Raw genomic sequence first — 20,123 nt, 5'->3', positions numbered from 1 at the left:
TTCAAGATTTTTTTGAAAGTAGCCGATCTACAAGCTCACAACGCGTCGCATCGCGTGAGCGTTGTGTGCGCGTTGTGAGCTTGTAGATCGGCTATTTTCAAACAAACAATGTATACACTAAATAGGTTTAAAGTGCTCATGTGGCCTATAATAATAGTCGCTTGTTTTCCTAGACCTGGCTGCTTATTTCTCTCACAAAATCTGGCAACGCTGCTGGCCACTATCAGTCTGTGACAGACATTGAGTCTGACAGAGTGAGACAATCTGAGTCCAGGCCGTTAACTGGTCAATGTTTAATGCTGTGTAATTGCTTTCACTGACCAGATGACCTGAACCGTGTCAATGATGATTTAAAGCCTAGTAGCCAAGGCCGTTTTACCACAGACCACCATTGTTGAGACCCTATAACTATAAACACCACATGTTTCTGCCTAATTTGTTTGTTAGCCACATGAACCCTAGTAGTGTCCCTATTCTGGGGTGATCTTTCAGTGAAAATAGCAGATCTACAAGCTTACGATACGTCGCAACACAATGCGTTTGTGAACTTCAGATTTTTCCAGTGAAGATTTTTAGTGTAGAGAGAAAACAGGAGGGACCCCGGACCGGATGTCCAAAACTGTTACTTTTCAGGATTCGGATTCAAAATTAGCAAAAATAGCAGATCTACAAGCTTAGCGCCGCGTTTTGAGCTTAGATTTGGTCATTTATTTATTTTTAAAGATTTTTGTTTCGGCTTTTATTGATAGGATAGTAGTCTGACAGGAAATTGGGAATGACATGCAGCAAAGGCCGTCGGGATCGGGACTCGAACCCGCGACGTGCTGTCAGGCTACTTTGAGAGATTTCTGCCCGACAGCGACAATAATTTAAGTGGTTAATGGGTGACTATAGATGAACCAAGAACTTTATGCAGTAGATTGTGAATCTAGCTCACAGACATTTCCTCTTCACGTTAGCTTGTTTGTAATGACTCTTCATTCAGGAATAACCAATCTAATAAGCCAGTGGTTTTCAACCTTTTTCATGCCAAGGACCCCTAAATTCATATACATTTGGCTGCGGACCCCCACCTGAAAAGGTTTTGTGCCAGGGACCCTCAAGAAGCAAAGATTTGAGTTAAAAATATTCGCTTTATTTATTTTCAAAGATTTGCACACATTTTCAAGATTTTTCAAAAATAGCAGATCTACAAGCTCATAGCGCGGCACCGAGTGCCGCGCTATGAGCTTGTAGATCTGCTATTTTTGAATAGCCAAAGCTAAGTGGTTTAAAATGATTGTGACGCTATGTTAACTAATTTTGCTGGGGACCCCCTGGTATCCCCTCAAGGACCACTGGTGGTCCCCGGACCACTGGTTGAGAACCACTGTAATAAGCTGTTGTTGTGTACCACTGGGCTGCAAGAGTTAAACTAACTGACTTGTTAACTACCCTTGTTAACGTTAACCCTGTTTTAACCCTGTTTTCACCCTGAACGACCTTAGCGTGCCCTGAGCCAATCACAGCATGTGTCGATAGCGATACGATATCCCACTGCAAACAGGACCTGATTGTGATACCTGACTACAGAGTTTCACCTGATCTTACCTCTCTCTCTCTCTCTCTCTCTCTCTCTCTCTCTCTCTCTCAATTCAATTTAATTAAAAGGAGCTTTATTGGCGTGAGAACACATGAGTTTACATTACCAAAGCAAAAGTGGAACAACACAATCAAAACTAAATAATGTATGTACAATGAAATATTAAATATATATGGGAAATAAATAAATGTGTAAAGAGAGCTGTGTTACATCGCAACTTAGAGGGAAGACTATCTTACGAAACTATAACAATTGTGCATTTTCTGTTAGAAACAGTCCATATAGGAAAGGCTAGCTTGGTATAACGTTGGTATAAACAGTTGGCAGCAGCATTTTCAATGTTTTGCATCGACTTGGTATAAAACCTTCACGATTTAATCAAATGTAATTAAAGGTAGTTGCCCCGTTTATATGTACAGTATTTCTATGTACCGAGGTCATTTGGTGTAAACAGTGCGGGGATACACACAATGATTTGGCTGAGTGGCAAAACATTGAGCAGCATGGAGCGTTGGAGTTAGGAAGCGCTTGTTGGAAATCACTCAACGATCCTGCGTACCACCTGTTTCTGAATTGCACATAATGCAGGATGCAGCAGGACGTTACGTTATTGAAAATCAGCGCTTCCAAACTCTGACACTTAGTAATGTTATCACCTGCACAGAATTTAATGACAGAAAGTAGCTCATGCCATGCCACAAACTTTGCAGATAGAAAGAGGATAATTCAAGCTTTCCGTACAGCTGCCATGTTGGTGAGTTTAACGTCGTTTAATACAATTAGAAATGACTTTTCTGTTTGGATGTATGGGCTGTCAAGGCCAGAAAGTATTTTTTTTGCCACTCAGTAGGCGTTACTGCATAACTTCCGGGTACGATGATGTCACGTGCATAGCCTCTATAGACATCCTTCACCTGTCACAACAGCTCACACATTTTGCTGCTGTCTTTGCACACTGTTGTACAGTACTTCACCCAACAAACAGATATTGGAGGGTTTTTAGCCGCGAGCTGAAAGCGCTGCGGCTCTACAGACAGCCTCAGACATCGTCACTCGCGACACGACATGTTTTAGACATGTTTTCGGGACACCTATTTGTCTATTGGCTGTCCTGGCTGTCCTTCAATACTTTACAGCCAATGGGGAGACACTACTTTAAAGCCCATGGACGGCCCATGGACGGCCAATGGACGGCCGTCATTCACAGCACCCGCCTCCCCTCGCAGCACCCCCCCCCCCTCCGTCTCCATCTGTCCCTCTCCCAAGTCCCTCTCTCTCTCTCTCTCTCTCACACACACACACACACACACACACACACACGCGCGCACACGCTCTCTTTCTCTCTCTCTCTCTCTCTCTCTCTCTCTCTCTCTCTCTCTCTCTCTCTCTCTCTCTCTCTCTCTCTCACACACACACACCAGCTCCAGCGAAAAGTTTGTGGTTGCTTTGTTGATGTGTTAGCAACATGCTATGCTAACCGTAATAGTGAGAGGACAGAGTGAGAGGCTGAGAGTCATAAAGTCATTAAGTCATAAAAAGTCGGCCAGCGGAGAATCTTCTAATCATCTGTGACTTACAACAGCCGCAGGGCTTCAGTGTTGATTTAACTCTGAGGAGCAGTGGAAGTACTCAAATGTTTTACTTGAGTAAAAGTATTAATATATATATAGTACTGCAATGTAGAAGTACTCTGTTACAAGTAAAAGTCCGCAATTCAAAATTTACATGAGTAAAAGTACAAAAGTGTTGGTATCCAAATGTATTTAAAGTACCAAAAGTAAAAGTACACAAATGTTTGAAAATAGCAGATCTACAAGCGATGCGACACTTTGTGAGCTTGTAGATCAGCTATTTTCAAATAGCCTTGGTATAAAATAGGGCTAAAGTGGTTAATGTATGTTTTATAATGTAATAATTTATATCTGCAAAGTAACTAGTAACTCAAGTTTTCAAATAATTGTAGTGGAGCAAAAGTACAATATTTGCCTCTGAGATGTAGTGGAGTAGAAGTACAAGTACTGAAAACTGGAAATACCACAGTAAAGTGAAAAATACCTCAAAATTGTACTTAAATACAGTACTTGAGTACATGTAGTTACTTTACACCACTGATGACATGCCTGTCTAAGACAAGTCCCAGAGTATTCCTAAAACTGTATATATCTGTAGGCTATTTTTATTTAGTTATTATTGTCCATTTTATTTTCTTGCTTAATATTTTCTTTTCTTCATTATATCAATTATATGTAGAACCATCTGTGGTACAAGTTCCAACAACATTTCGCTGCTTGTACCTTTATGAGTCAGTAACAAATAAAGCTTCTTGAATTCTGCACAATCCTAATGTTGTAATTCACTGCAGAAGGACTTGTTTTGTACCACAATAGGTAGCCTAGTCCTATACCGGTTACTTATTTTTATTTTAATGTTAAGACATTTATGCTTGAATGACAGTGATTAGGCCATAACATGTTACAGCACTATACAAAAACAAGACATGACAAAGTCATAATATAGCCGCAAAATGTCATATTGAGGTATGCCATTTTTTGGCAGAGTTCTTCTACATTGCAGTATTGATACTTTAACTTGAGTAGTTGGGGGGACACACACACACAATACAGCTGCTAATAATATGAATGTCAAATCATATTCAAAAGGACATATATTTTTTTTTTTAAGTTTTTTTTTTTTTTTTATGTTTTTTCAAAAAGTTTTTTTTTTTCATTTTTTTTTTTAATTTCAATTTCTCAACGGCAGATTGGGGCAAAAAAAGCCTGCCGCTCGCGGCTAAATTATGACTTTAGTCATTTCTTGTTTTGTCATTAGTCGTATTTTCAAACTCTCCTTGGGTGATTGTAATCCATGGGAAGTATTAGTATGTGTCTCTGATGTCTTGGTACAGTGGCCAAGTGGTTAGGAAGTGTTTCTATCTGGTTTTGTGTGCAGTGGTTGCACAGTCTGTCTTCTCTTGGGAGCCAGGTCTGCCTATGGTGGCCTTTCCCGATCGCAAGACTGTGTTCACTGAATCTGTACATAGGGAATGTTTTCCTTAGTTTTGGATCAGTCACAGTGCTCAGGTATTAAACCACTGTGTATTCTCTGCTTAGAACAATAGCAATCCATTTTGCTCTGGTTTAGGGTTGATTTTTACCCGCTAGCTCGAAGAGCGGCTGGTCCCTGAAGAGACAGAGAATTAGTCAACATATTCTCGACATGTTTTCGATCATTGGCTGTCCTTTAAGCCAATGGGGAGACATCCCATACTCTGAACGGCGGTCTCGTCCTCCCATGCTATGGTATCATAACGGTGTTGCCAGATTCTGCGAGAGAAATAAGCAACCCGGTCTATGAAAACACGGAACACACACACACACACGGTCACAGAGAGAAAAAAGATTGGATTGGGGCAAAACAAAGCGTGCTGCTATAGCTGATATACATGACGTGTCTTGTTTTCCAGTGTGTAAGATAGCTTTCTTTTTGTTTTCTTATCATTTGGTTTAGTCCCGTTTGTTTTCCGTCTGGTGTTTTTGCAGAGTCCCAGAACTAACTCTATCTCTCTCTCTCTCTCTCTCTCGTAGAGAACCATGAGCACTGTGGAGGAGGAGCCGGACCATATGATACCATGAAGACAAGCCTGCAGGCCCTGCGCTGTCAGCTGCTGAGTGAGTATCCTGGTACAGCATGCAGGAGGGGGATCAGCAACAGTAGCTGGTAGCTTCCATCCAAAAAGTATATTCACTATGTGAGCTACTGTAGAAAGACTGCACTCAGTAGACTGCATACCTCCACCAACACTATGCAGTTGTTGAGGTGTGTCATTTATTTCCACTTGATGTATGGTTATGTAATTGTGACCTTGCCATCGATTGTGACCTTTTCTTCTGACTTCTTCAACCCAAATGCCTTTCAACCACATTTCACGAAAATACACCCATCTTATCTAGATTTTGACCTTGACCTTCACCTGGGGTGGCAATGGCTCAGGATGGGAACTGTGAATGGGAATTGGAAGGTTCCCGTTTCCATCCCCAGCTCCCCTTGGCTTAGTGTTGAAGTTTGGATAAAGCTTGCTCAACCTTACCCTACTTAAAGTGTTTTGTCCCCTTTGGTTGTTGTTGTTGTTGAGGTTAAATAACCTATAAATACATTTTTCTTGTGATGTAGCTGGATTGTATATTTAGGGGCCTGTTTGTGCATTTAAACTTGATGGAAACCCGCCTAATTATTTCTCCCAGGCCGGAATGGCCGGGGGGGCAGAGATTATGTTTTTGCTCCCGTGATTCTGTCTGAGTCTGTGAGTCTGTGTGTCTGTGAGTCAGTCTGTCTGTCGGCAGCTAATCTCAAGCAACGCTGGACTGATCTGCAAGAAACTTTGCACTTTGCACACTCTCAGTAGGCCAACGATTAAGAACCTCTATCCCAAATGTTCAGCGTCGTGGTGTTATTACAGTTCGCTTCACGTTTTGGCTTATAACTCTTGAACTGTAGGTCGTACAATACATTTGTTTAACCCTGGATTTCTTGGATCATGACACCACTTCCCATATAGAAACCACTCATTTCCATTGGACAAACTTTTACACTACTGCACTTTTCTAGTTAAGGTTTCGAGAGCCTATCAGGCTTCGAAGCCTTATTGCATTCCTTGGCTTTCACTATTATTATTAAGGTTTCGAGAGCCTATCAGGCTTCGAAGCCTTATTGCATCTCTTGGCTTTCCTCTTCCGCCGGTTTTGGCAGTTCTGGCCAAACCGCGTGGTCACTTTTTACGAAACTCGGCAATATGGTAGAGGGCTATGCCAAACGGCGAAGACCCGAAACTCACATTCATCGGCCAAAGGGTGGCGCTGTAGCACTCAATTGAAATATGCCAACTTTGAACAGGTACAACTCATGCCCTGTTTGACCTACAGCCATGAAACTTCAATACACACATGCGTCTCCTCATGCCGAACAACTTTCACAGTCTGACTTTTGACCTCTGACCTTTAGATCTCCCACCATTTCGAATTCTATGAAAAGCAGTAAAAAGCAGTAAAAAAGACTCTCCTTTCGTACAGATTGAGCAATCTGTACGAAACTGTATACACGTGAACTTTGGACCAATGCCGACAGACGTGAGCAAGCGGATTTTCCATAAGTGAAAACGTTAAGCTTTTATAAGCCAATGAAAATTGCAGTTTTATGACAATTATTCATCTGCCCCTAACACATACATGCAAACTCACATTTGTTTGACACTTTGCAATATTGTAGAGGGTCATTCCAAGTATCACTGAAACCAATCTTACTCCAATTGGTCAAAGGGGGCGCTATAGCAATTTTTTGAAAATGCAAACTTTAAACAGGCAAAAGTCATGCCTCGTTTGGCCGACAGCCGTTAAACCTGCTTACACATGTGCCTTGACTCATGAGGAACACATGTATCACTTTGACCAGTAAGCTCTGCCCTTAGATTGTCTGCAATTTTGAGCAGTTTGAAAAACATTTAAACCCAGGATTTCTGAGCAATTTGCGTGAAAGTGTGTCATGTGTGTGAACTCCCTTTTCACTAGTTCAGGTCTGTTGGCCCAATAGCTTGATCGCTTAATGATCTGCCTTGAAACCACAGGGTTGCCGGTTCGAATCCCACCTCATGTAGACTTCTTTATAATTGCATTGCACACAACATGACTGTATCAATGAATGCATGTGCAATTGTTAATCTATTTAACAATCTCACAACTTTTCCGATAGCAACGCGTTGTGAGCTTGTTGGTCGACTATTTTCACTAGTTTCCATTCCGAAATATATTGAGCAGTTTGAAAAACATTTAAACCAAGGATTTCTGAGCAATTTGCGTGAAACTGTGTCAAATAAATGTGTGAGGCCCTTTTTCACAGGTTCAGGTGTGTTGGTTCAATAGCTTGATCGCTTAATCATCTGCCTTGAAACCACAGGGTTGCCGGTTCGAATCCCACCTGATGTAGACTTCATTATAATTGCATTGCACACAACATGACTGTATCAATGAATGCATGTGCAATTGTTAAAGATAACGAGAAATGCATACTTGAAAGTAGTTATTTTCAATGTATGATGTACTTCATTCGCCCTTTTGTTTTGTTTTGTTGGATTCTCCTTTCTCTGATGCTGTGGATTCAATAGCTCGACCAGTAGAGTGTGAGCCTCATGTGCCGAAGGTCCCTGGTTCAAATCCCACTCATTACAGTTTACATTTAAATTGCATTGTACAAAACATGACCCTGTTAATTCAGACATGTGCAATTTTTAAACAATAACATGAAATGCTTTTTTGAGAGTAGTTGTTTTTTATGTATGACATACTTTGTTTCTTTTCACTAGTGTCCATTCCAAGAACACAAAACAAAACTTTATTGCTAAATATTTGTCAACCAGTAATCTAGAGTAGTTAGCAAAACAGAGGCTTGGTTCATAACGGACTGAAAAACCTATAGATATCAACAGACACCATCAGGGAGGCCATATTTCTAGCTCAATAAGAAGAGAGGCAGCCTGTGAATCCATAGGTCGCTGGTTTGATCCCTGTCCCCAACAATGCATTGAGGTGATCATTATTTGGAATTCTTACTTTGTTACAAACATACTCCTGGTAGCCTGTCTATCTGTCTGTCTGCCTCTCTCTCACTCTGTCACTGTCTGTCTGTCTGTCTGTCTGTCTGTCTGTCTGTTTGCCTCTCTCTCTCTGCGTCTGTCTGTCTGTCTCTCTCTCACTCTTTCACTGTCTGTCTGCCTCTCTCTCACTCTGTCTGTCTGTCTGTCTGTCTGTCTGTCTGTCTGACTGCCTCTCTCTCACTCTGTCACTTTCTGTCTGTCTGTCTGCCTCTCTCTCACTCTGTCACTGTCTGTCTGTCTGTTTGTCTGCCCCTCTCTCTCTCTCTCTCTCTCTCTCTCTCTCTCTCTCTCGCTCTCTCTCTCTCTCTCTTTCTACCTCTCTCTCTCTCTTTCTACCTCTCTCTCTCTACCTCTCTCTCTCTCTCTCTCTCTCTCTCTCTCTCTCTCTCTCTCTCTCTCTCTCTCTCTCTCTCTCTCTCTCTCCTATTCTCGAAACCGCTCATTGCTGCTTGCAGCTATATTTAGTATTTTATTTTGTCAACGTATAAAAATATAAACAATTAAATATAATTGTTATCGCAAAATTAAGCTGTTTTTCGTAAATTAGCGCCCTACTTGATCATATCACAGCATCACACAAAAGCATAAAAAGTAGCAGATCTATAAGCTCGAAACGTCGAGCTTGCCGATCTGCTACTTTTGATGCTTTTGAATTTGAATCCTGAAAAGTAACAGTTTTGGACATATGAGGCTTCCACCCGACAGAGACAATATCATTTGTGACCCAGATATCAAAATAAGCATTAGATGTTCACCCCTAGACCTTCACACCCCCTTCCCTGTTATAGCAACCATTATTCCATTATGATTGAGTCACTCTGGACATTGCTTTACATTCTAAGGGCATTAGCGCTGCCAGCAGAGCAGAGTGGCACTTCTTCTCTGAGCCACCTTGGCAGCACTCCACCTGTGAATGTCAGCTGAATATGGAACACGGTGTGGGTCACGCTCCAGACTCCCCACCAGGCACTTCACTAAACAGCCAGCTGATAGCTGTATCTCGTATGCGATGCCTTGAGGGAACTGAAAAACACACCACGGGGCTCCAGAGTCAGACTAACATTTTACACTGGTGGCAGTGCTGCTGTCTTTATGTTTTTTGTGGCAGAGGTTGGGCGACTGTGAGACAAATGTGTATTTTAACAACACATTGGACGCCAGAGGTTAATCTCATAATGTACCTACCAGTGCCAAGCTCTTTTTGTTGTTTTTTTGTTTTTTTCATGTCGTCATAGCCCCCGCTAAATCCGTTTAAAATCCGCGTTCATTTGGTTCGACACAAACACGGGATCCGTTAAAAACAAAAACAAAAAAATCCGAGCCGATCCGTGCCGCCATCTTGAAGTTACAGGCGAGAACGTTAGACAGGACGATGCGGTGAGGAAAACAACAAGGGAGATAAATGGATTCTAAGCTGACGCCCAGACAGGAAACGGATGCGAGCGAAAAAAACGGAACCAGTTTTATTTCGTTTCCGGTCGGCCCCGGAACCGGAAATGGGTCGAAAAAAATTCCGGAATGTGCACTTTTTCGATTTAACATGGGAAATGCGAGTCGCGTAGATCTACGCGACTGGCACACTGCGGCTTTAAATCGTTTGGCGTAGATCTACGCGACTGGCACGCGATGTGTTAAGGTAGCTCTCCACCAGACGGCTATATGGTGTCGAAAGAGGCTCTTAAGGTACTGGCGTCAGCGGCGGTAAGTGTCGGAAAGTGTCTGTTGCCGAAAATCTGCTGTTGAATGGGCGGTGGGTAACCTGTCGCGTCTGGTCGGTAGGGAACCGATCCACCTTTAGTGGTGTTTCCGTAAGTAGGCAAAAATTGAGATTGAGACCATAGGGGAGGCACAGGATTGTTAAGAGTGACGCCATTATGTAATTTCCTATTTTAATTACCCTTATACGCGGTCCTCTTGCCTTTGTCCGATAATTAATTGTATTTACTAGTTCTCAGATTACAACATGACTAGTTAAAAGAGAGCTCTGTTCTGAACCACTTCTCATGGGAGTTCTCCCAGAGTCTTCTATCCTGGCTTTTTTGAGGTTCTGCAGACTGTGACCACCGGCAACCCGTCCAGTCTAGACCTTAACAGGTTGTGGCAGGATTCAGTCCCAGCACAGACAAAGATTTAATTTTTTATGTTGCCTGATGTCCTCAGGCCATGAGCATCATCAGGTTACCTTGTTCCCAGTGTGTGAAGCGTGAACTGACTGATTGGTCCAGCTGAGATCTCTGCCCTGGTTGCCGAAGGCACACAGACATTTCATTTCTCTCTCTCTCTCTCTCTCTCTCTCTCTCTCTCTCTCTCTCTGTGGGCCGCTTGCAGGAGACAGATGTGACCCAAACATGCTCAAGAAAAAAAACATGTTGCATATATAGATCTAGGAAAAAGAACTAAGATGGATGAGACGTCATCGTCGTATAGCTGTCAGAATAGGAAGTTTCACTCCTTTCCTTCCCCTTTCCTCTAGCTCTGGGGCCAGTTGCACCACCTCACACTAAGTTCAAACTTAGCCTAGTTATAGCTTAAACACATTCAATCCGGGAAAGTATCTCTGTCATTTTAGATTTATTTGGCTATTCAAAAATAGCAGATATACAAGCTCATAGCGTGGCACCGAGTGCCGCGCTATGAGCTTGTAGATCTGCTATTTTTTGAAAAATCGTGAAAATGAGTGCAAATCTTTGAATATGTATACAAAAAAATATATGTATATATTTAAAGATTTGCACACATTTTCACATAAAAAAAACAAAAAATAGCCAAAGAAATCTAAAAATGACACAGATACTTTCCCGGCTAAATGGGTTAAATGACTTTTTTAAAAGCCATTTAAGCATAACTAGGCTAAGTTTGAACTTAGTGTGAGGTGGTGCAACTGGCCCCTGGTCCATAGCGTTAGAAAGAGTTCTCCTTAACGCTATGATTCTTTAGAGCTGTTGCCCTCACACCCGCGGTAGCGCAGGCAGCGTATCCTCTCGTCTTTAGTAAAAAATAAAAAATACACTTTCGCTACTCACGGGCGGCCATAGCTGAATGGTTAGTGAGCCTGCCTAGGGAGCCAGAGGCCCTGGTTGCCCCAGGTTCGATTCCAGGCCAGGTCAGCATATGTGTCGATGAAATGAAATTTGTCCCTGAGCAAGACTCTTAACCCCTAATTGCTCACAGGTTCTCATTGGAAACAAGACCGCAAGGACTTTCATGAACAACCTGTTAAAAGGAATTATCCTTATCCTTAAACAAAGATGGTTTTAAGATGTTGAAAGTCTACTTTCCTTAGTGCAGGGGTCTTCAACGTTTTCAGGCCAAGGACCCCCTAGCTGAGAGAGAGATGAAGCAGGGACCCCCTCCTCAATATTGTATAAAATTGTGTTTCAGATTAAACCTTTTTTGTTCACTTGGTCTGCTCTTTTTTCCCTCTACGCCTCTTTGCCAAAAATAGCCGATCTACAAGCCCACAACGCCTCGCAGCGCGAGGCGTTGTGAGCTTGTAGATCTGCTATTTTTGGCTCAAGTTCTCCTCAGAAAAGGGATATTAGGGTTCAAGTGGTTAAGGTAAAAAAAATAAATCATAACACAAACATTTGGCGGACCCCCTGTAGTAACTCTGAGGACCCCCTAGGGGTCCCGGACCCCCTGTTGAAGACCCCTGCCTTAGTGGGAACACTCAGAGCCAGAGTTTTTTGGCCCGAAAAGAAATTATTTCACCGAAAGGAAAAACATTTTTAGTTACTCCACTGCACCCTCTACAGATTTTTCCTTCCGGTGAAATATTTTCTGGACAAAAAGTGTATTTTAGACAGTGTTCCCACTAGGGAAAGTAGGCTTTCAACTCCACACAACCGTTTTTGTTTTGGTGAGTAGTGAAGGTGTATATTTTGTTTTTTACTAAAGACAAGGCTGCACAGCGTGGGGTGTGAGGGCAACGGCTCGAAAGTCCCATAGCCAGAACTCTAACGCTATGGAGCAGAGCTACCTTTCCTCTATAGTGACCGTGCAGTTTTTGCCTTTGCCTAGTCATATGCATCCTCTATCTTCCCAATGGACTGTGTGTATGTGTGTATGTGATATTCTTGTGTGTTCCCCTTTCCCAATACACCTGTAACCGTAGGGTGGACTCGCCATTTGTTTTGAGTAAATTGGGTTTCAACCTTGCGGTATACTGTCATCCTCTATGCAATTCCATAAGGCAATTGCCTCAAAGTACCTCCATTCCTTTCCCAGAAGTGCAAATTACATTGTGAAGTGCAGCTTGTAAAAAGCTTATCTGAGAGACCATTTAGACGGCACCGGAAATGATTGCACGCCTCGAGAAAGCTCCCTAATCTGAGAACACGGCCCAGGAGCTCACTGCAATATGATTATGTTGTCACAATAGATTGTTCTGCTTGCAAGGCCAACCTAATGCCATGTTGAAATGTCTGAATGAGTTGTGTAAATAGGTTGGAACTCAGTCGGTGTCTTTGAAGTTTATGGTATTATTATTTAAGCGTTGCGTCTGTGGTGGCGTGTTCTCCCCCCCCTCCTCCTGCTGCTCCCAGACAACTTCCTGTTTAATGTTTGCTGCTTCCTGTCAGAAGCGGCCCCTGTGAGGCTGTTTATCACAAGTCCCAGATGAAGTCACTGAATCATTGTCCCGCTATACAAACGCTTTTAGATGTTTTTAAGAGCTTCAGTTTTCTTTCGTCCGTTTTTCTCTTTCACTTTTGGTCTCAACCTTTGTAGCTCTCACTCCATCATCGCCCTCCTCTGTCTTTCTCTGTCTGACTCTTAAGTCTCTCTCTCTCTCTCTCTCTCTCTCTCTCTCTCTCTCTCTCTCTAGTGTACCAGTGCAGATAAACAAGTCCCGCGTTCAAAGCCGACCGTAACGTGACAAACAGTTGCCGCGCTCAAACAGGAAGCCATTATCCCACTGTTCCGATTGCCTCCCGATCTTATCTTCGCTCTCACATCTGGAGCTCCCTCCTCCACCCCCTCACCCCACCTCCTCTCCACCCTTTTCCATCCAGTCCCCCCCTACCACCCCCACCACCCCTACAGCCCTCCTCTTAGACTCTGTCCCGGTGGTATGATTAATCCACGATTATGATGATTAATTGCCGCTCAAATAATTGCGGTTAACGATTTCATTGTGTGTGTGTTTGTCATTGACCATTGGAATATTATGAATTTAAAAAATACATTTCTATTTGGCTTTTAGGCCTTGTAAACAAAAGGTGCCACTGCTTATGACTAACTAACTTATTTAATAACTTTATACCAACATGATTAGTGGAAATAGACGATCTACAAGCTCAAAGCATGACACGTTTTGTGCTTGAAGATAAACAATTTCCACTATTTAAAAATATATATATTTAAAAATATGTGAACATTTTTCGACATGGAAATGATTATCACAATTATGATGATTAATGCAAAAAAATATTGCGATTATCTCAAATAATTGTGACTACGTAATAATTGTGACAGGCCTGATACCTATCTGCCCCACCCTCTCTCCCATGGGATTGGACACTAAGCCCTGACTGGCAGATGGATGGACACGCCCAGTAGCCAACCAGAGGAATGTGTCTGTTTGTGCCACGGTCTGAAAAACACCAACATATTCTATTTATACACACTGGAGGAATATCTGTCTTCCTTAGTTACCCATGAGACGTGGAATATAGACGTTTATTTCAGATCGGTTTAGTTGTGTAAGCCATTGGTTCTCATCAGAGTGGGGGGGGGGGGGTGTACTAGCGGGTCCCCAGCTAAATTAGTTAATATAGCGTCACATTCATTATAACCATTTTAACCATATTTTATACTTTGGCTATTAAAAAATAGCAGATCTACAAGCTCATAGCGCATTGGTCTCCTATTAACTTCAATTAGTCAAATATTGGATTATTGGCTCAGGAATGAGACAAAAACAAAAGATAAGATAATTCAAAGCTTTATGGAATACGTTTATTATTATTATTATTTTCTCCACGGCACAATCTCAGATGGGGGGGCAGACAAATCCCCCCCCCCCCCCCCCCCCCCCCCCCCCCCCCCTTCCAGGGACAAAACCAGACACAGACAAATGTTTTTAAGGGAACACATTTTTTATAATTAATATTATTATCTTTCCCTTTCTTTCGAAACGGCTCCTGATTGCTTAGAACTTTTCAAAATCATCAAAAAAATAACTGGATGCATGCCGTGCAGGTGCTTTTAAAAATGTCCATAAAAACATACCTCTATTAGTTCTGGCTATTTTCTTCCTCAAAAGGGGACTCAATTATTATAATTATTATTATTATCTGTCCCTTTCTTTCTGAACTGCCCCCGAGTGCTTTGCAATTTTCAATTTTCAAATTATATTTGTCTCCTTTCTTTTCCTGCTCTTTCTAAACTGCCCCTGATGGCTTTTCAAGTACAGGCTGTCAGAAATGTCAACAGATGCAGTATATAAATATATATATATATGTATATGCTCCTATAATTCGAGAAACCTTGTGGTGGCTGGTGGTGAGGCCAAAATCTCTTCTGCCCGTTTCTCCTCAGTGGCTGGAGCAATTGATCTGAATTTGCACACAACCATTGACCATTACCATGTGTAACGATTTATCGTAAATCGATTCAAATCGATTCAAACTGGTGACAATTTAAAAAGATTTAATAAAAAATGTATCGCGACGCAAGGGTGTGTAAAAACAAAAGAGAAGAAAATACTGGATTTGTGTACAAGAAATATATATATTTTTTTAATGTCTGGAAAATTATTTTCTAAAAATTGCATTGTGAACCTAGTATCGTGATTTGAATCATATCGTGAGTTGAGTGAATTGTCACATGTACAGTATATACACCCACATACACATACAGTATATAGTCCGCCAGTCAGCCAGCCAGCCAGTCAGTCAGTCATTTTCTTGATGGTTTTGATCCGTTGACAAGACAGTATATGTCAAAGTTTTGGCTTGGTCAGATTTGGAACGTTAACCTTTAACAAAACATGCCGTTTACATAAAAAATGTATATTTAAAATGCCAGGCAAGCATGATCCTTCAATATGCATGGGGCAGACTCTCCTGTGTTTGGCTGGTATAGTGTGATAAAGGCCCATCAGTATTCTGAAGGGTGCCGTATAGAGTTGTACCCGCTGACCTGCAGGGAGGAGAGCCAGAACACTGTGCAGCAGCAGTTGGTGATTAGCATGAACATGCTCAAATGTCATCTGTGTGGGAGTGTGCTGGCTGAACAACTCCTTGGTCAGGACTAGTTTAATGGTGGGTTCTGGTTCAGTCTCCCCAAGGGTTTCCAAACTGTATTCGCCATACCTCTTTATCAAGACATGAATGAATGAATAAATGAATAGTTTATTTCGCCGCTTTAACATAACATGAATAGATGCTACAGTTTAGTTTACAAGTACAGAGTTGGCACGGAAACGTGTAAGCTGAAGCCAAGGCTTATTTTGCCCTCCTATATACCCTATTAGTAACTTTGTTTCAAAACAAAACAAACAAAAAAACACAGTTTCAAAACTGAAAACAATAATTACATCAATAAATTTCAGCATGAAACAAATGTCAACAATTTTTTGCATGAAACAAACATAGAATGAAGAAATAAGCAATCATACATAGACATAAAGTAACTTAATGACATATGTTCACATTCATTCACGTTCATATTTACATTTACATTTACATTTAGGCCCACATTATTTACATTTAAATTTACATTTACATGTAAAAAATAAGCAACAACTAACAGGCAGAACTGATTACAATGCGCGCTCGGGTGGCGCAGTGGTAAAGTATCTGCCCACCATCGCAGAGACTGGGGGTTCAAATCCACAATAATTCTTAAATCTATTCTTACTTTTTTTGAGTGGTGCTAGCCACTTAATCAAGTGTCTGAGTGAGTTTGTCCATATGTCTGTATGAGCACGGCAACAACAGCTGCAGCTGATTGTGACACAAAGGTGCAACCAGTTACAGGCGCACCATTGTCCGCCCTCTGTGTTCCTTTTGGCTGGGCTTTAAACATCCATAACTCCAGTTCCTACCTTGCTAATATTCCCAAACGTATTAGGTGCTCTTAGATGGCCAATAAGGACAGGTTGTAATTGCTTAAGCCCCAACCCCTCTATGTTCCTATTGGCTGGGCTTTAAACAGCCATAACTCCAGTTCCCAGCATGCTAAACTTCCCAAACTTGATAGGTGCTCTGAAATGAATGGACTGGGATTTAACATTGTTCCTCTAGTTCATATAGCTTAATGAAATTAACTCATCAAAGGCACCACTCACTTGGCACCACTCACTTGATTTTCTAATCTCCATATTACTGCATATCCAACTTTTGAAGCTATAATTTAGTGACAAGTAGAAGTTCTATGATGTGTGCTGTATCTTATTCTAGAAAGAAACTTGTACCATTGTGCCTGTAACCTTAGCTCAGATACTCATGGGACAAGTACGTACATATGGCTTCCCATACATGCGTCATACGCTCCGCTCCCCCTTGTCTTTAACCTATCGTACAGCCTGAGCAGGAAGAGGACACTGCTGCAAAACGTCCACAACTAACATCCCTGAACAACAGTCACACCAGTTCAGCTCCACAAGCGTAGATGATGGATGATCTTGCAGCTCTATTTCTGGCTCTTTTGACTCGAGTATAGCAGCGCCAACTGTCCACTTCCCACCGTTTGTTGACACAGCACAACCTGGCGGACTGCAACGCCTGCTTCACAGGCATATTCTCTCCACGGACGTTCCAATCCCTGGTTCGTTTTCCTCATTGTGCTCTACAGTACGTGAGGTGACCCCTTGGTAATAGATGAATATTGTCGCTGTAGGGCAGAAACCTCTTATCTCCATATTCTTTATTATGTTTTTTCGTAAAATAAAGGGATAGTTCACACAAAAAAATCATTTTTCTCTATTCAGTCACCCCATGGAGACTTGAATTCATAGATATTTTTTCGTTTTAGTTGCATTCCTAAGCCAATAATTTGATGACCAGCAGACCGGTAGGTAGCGGTTCCGGTATGAGACACAAAGGAGACTCTTTGTGTCTCCTACCGGAACCGCTGCCGGTCATCAAATTATTGGCCTATAGGAATGCGTCAAAAAACAAAAAAAAATATCCATGAATTCAAGTCTCCATGGGGTGACTAATCGATTGAAAAAAAGAAACATATGCTTTCAACTACACAACCCTATCGGTTGGGAGGTGTGTTGCACTCTGATACATTATCAACTCTGGGAGAACATTTTACAATTATTGAACAATACGGAAGATACGGGTACTTCTTAATCTTAGGACCCGTACATACATAATTGTAACATCCGTAGCCATGAGGTCAGTACTTTATATTTGAAATCTGAACGTTTATGTAGCTGTACGGTCCAAATAGGGAGAAAGTGCGCAAACACTATGTTGTTGTTCATCCATGACTGTCATATAATATATGACAGTCATGTTTCAGGGCTACTACTTTGGATGCTTTTGAATTTGAAAATATGTCCAATTTTGGACATACGAGGTTTCCACCCGACAGAGACGAATATCCTTTATCCCCGCATTGCCGTCCACATAGAGTACCCCCCCACCCCCACCCTCTCTCTCTCGGGGATTGATCGTACCGCCAAAGACAAGAGGATAACCATTGATATCCTGCACACTAAGTGGATTCGGGGATGATTGATTAGGCCGGTGGATTCATGATGCAGTGTTGCCTCCACAATATTATTCCTCTCTCCGGAATGGAGTCTTGCAGCTTAGCGCATTACAGAGGCACCGCAATAATGGTTTGTTTGTTTGTTTAGACGAGAGGTGTTTGTTTCATCAGCAGGATTACACCTTCCCATGTTCCCAAGCAGCGTTGCCATGTCTGCTTATTATAAGGGACTTTGGGCTTTGTTTTTTCTGTAAAGTGGCTTGTAAATATTGGTAGTTGCGGGTTGCGTTTTTTTGGGGGGCTTGTTTCTATTGTGTTGTTGATTATTTGGGCTTGTTTCCTAATGTCGTTTAAACCAGTGGTTCTCAGACATGGACCCCCAAATTAATATGTATTCATCCTCCGCCCCCCCACCCAGATCTGTGTTGCTACAATGTTTCAAAATATATTCAAAACGTTTTTTTTCCCCCAAAGATTTTCTTTAGAAAATAGAAGATCGCGTTGTTTCTTGGCACAAAAGTGAACAACTTGAAATAGTTTTGAAACATTTTAACAACTCAAATCTGGTATGGGGGTCCCTGGCACAAAATATCTTCAGATATGGATATGCAGACAATTACATATTAATTTAGGGGGTCCTTCACATGAAAGTGTTTGAGAAGAATTTGTTTAAACAACATTAGGAAGCAAGGCCCGAATAAGCAACTACACAACTAAGCCCCAAAAAACCTGCAACCCGCAACTACCACCAATTTACAAGCAACTTTACAGAAAAACAAGCCCAACGTCGCTTATATTAAGCGGACATGGCAACACTGCCTCTGGTCCCTTGACTCTGACTGTAGGGTAATGATAAGTGATTGGGGAGTTGCTGTGAGAGGAGACCATGTGCCAGATGAGTAGATCAGTCTTCAACATGATTTATTAATGTCCCCGAGATGCCGTCAATGGGAGGACTTAAACATGACTGTCACACAGCAGGCTTCTTATGCATTCAGAACGTCCCTAATTTTACAGGGTTGATCATATAAATTGCCCTCTCCTCCCAATATATCTTTGACTTAGTCACATAAATCAGCGCATCATTTCATAGTAATTTCACTCCTTTTTTCCCATGCCATCACCGTGCTAGTGATAGAGCTGCAGCTATCCATTATTAACTTTTTCGATGCATCGTTTAATTGATTAACCCATTAAGACCTGGAACTCATCTGTGTCACTTTTAGTTTTGAGCTAAAAAACATTATTTTACACTTTGGCTATTCAAAAATAGCAGATATACAAGCTCATAGCGCGGCACCGAGTGCCGCGCTATGAGCTTGTAGATCTGCTATTTTTGAGAAATTGTGAAAATGTGTGCAAATCTTGGAATATATATTGTTTTACCTCAAATCTTTGCTTCTGTGGGGTCCCTGGAACAAAATATTTTGAGATGGGGTCCGCGGCCAAATACATTTTACAATACAATTTTGGGAGTCCTTGACATGAAAAAGTTTGAGAACCACTGATATTATAGCAACATAAGGTGTTTCAGAAAACTGTTTTAGAAGTAATTTGTAGAATCGGCCTCAGGTCTTAATTGATTAAGCACTTAAGCATTATTTTATACAACAAAAATATTTTTGAAAATCTTTGAGACTTTTCACCTACAGTATATAGTGACATGCCCAAAGGATCGATTATTAATCAATAATTTTTATGATCGATTAAATTGATCAGTTTGATTAACTATTGCACCCTAGTGATGGGGAGGCGAGAGGTTGGGCTGAGTGATAAGAATGCTAACAAAAAACGGTCCCATCTGGACAAAGACGACGAGGCAAAGGAACTACTTCAATTCAGTGTCACACACATGTCACAGGGACACATCTGAAATGCAGTCACATCATTTGTGTCCTTCGTACAGTATGTGTCCTTTGTATGTCTCCTTTGTGGACGAAGGACAAGAGAATCTGTCCACGTGTTTGCTTCCTGACTGAGCCTTCATGTTCATTCAGAATTGGTCAGGAATGAAAAATGGATTGTGTGTGTGCGCGTGCACAAATGCATTGGATCAAAAGTACTTGTCTTCACACACACGCACACACGCACACGCACACACACGCGCACACACACGCACACACACACACACACACACACACACACACACACACACACACACACACACACGCACACGCACACGCACACGCACAACTCTTTTTACTGCAAGCTTTTAACCCATTAAGACCG

General features: G+C 41.7%; 1 protein-coding gene across 1 annotated transcript in view; it reads left to right on the top strand.

The window, feature by feature from the left end:
* tmem108 (transmembrane protein 108) overlaps window positions 1–20,123 on the top strand; it is a 101,214-nt gene that overhangs the window by 64,586 nt on the left and 16,505 nt on the right. Inside the window, exon 2 of the mRNA XM_084048799.1 lies at window positions 5,167–5,250. Within this exon, the coding sequence (XP_083904925.1) occupies window positions 5,211–5,250 (40 nt within the window). The 5' untranslated portion in view covers window positions 5,167–5,210. The remainder of the gene's footprint in view (window positions 1–5,166; window positions 5,251–20,123) is intronic.

This window comes from Gymnoscopelus microlampas (assembly GCF_963454915.1).
Source record: "Gymnoscopelus microlampas genome assembly, chromosome: 22".
Taxonomy (NCBI): Eukaryota; Metazoa; Chordata; class Actinopteri; order Myctophiformes; family Myctophidae; genus Gymnoscopelus; species Gymnoscopelus microlampas.
This window is presented reverse-complemented; position numbering and strand designations above follow the sequence as displayed.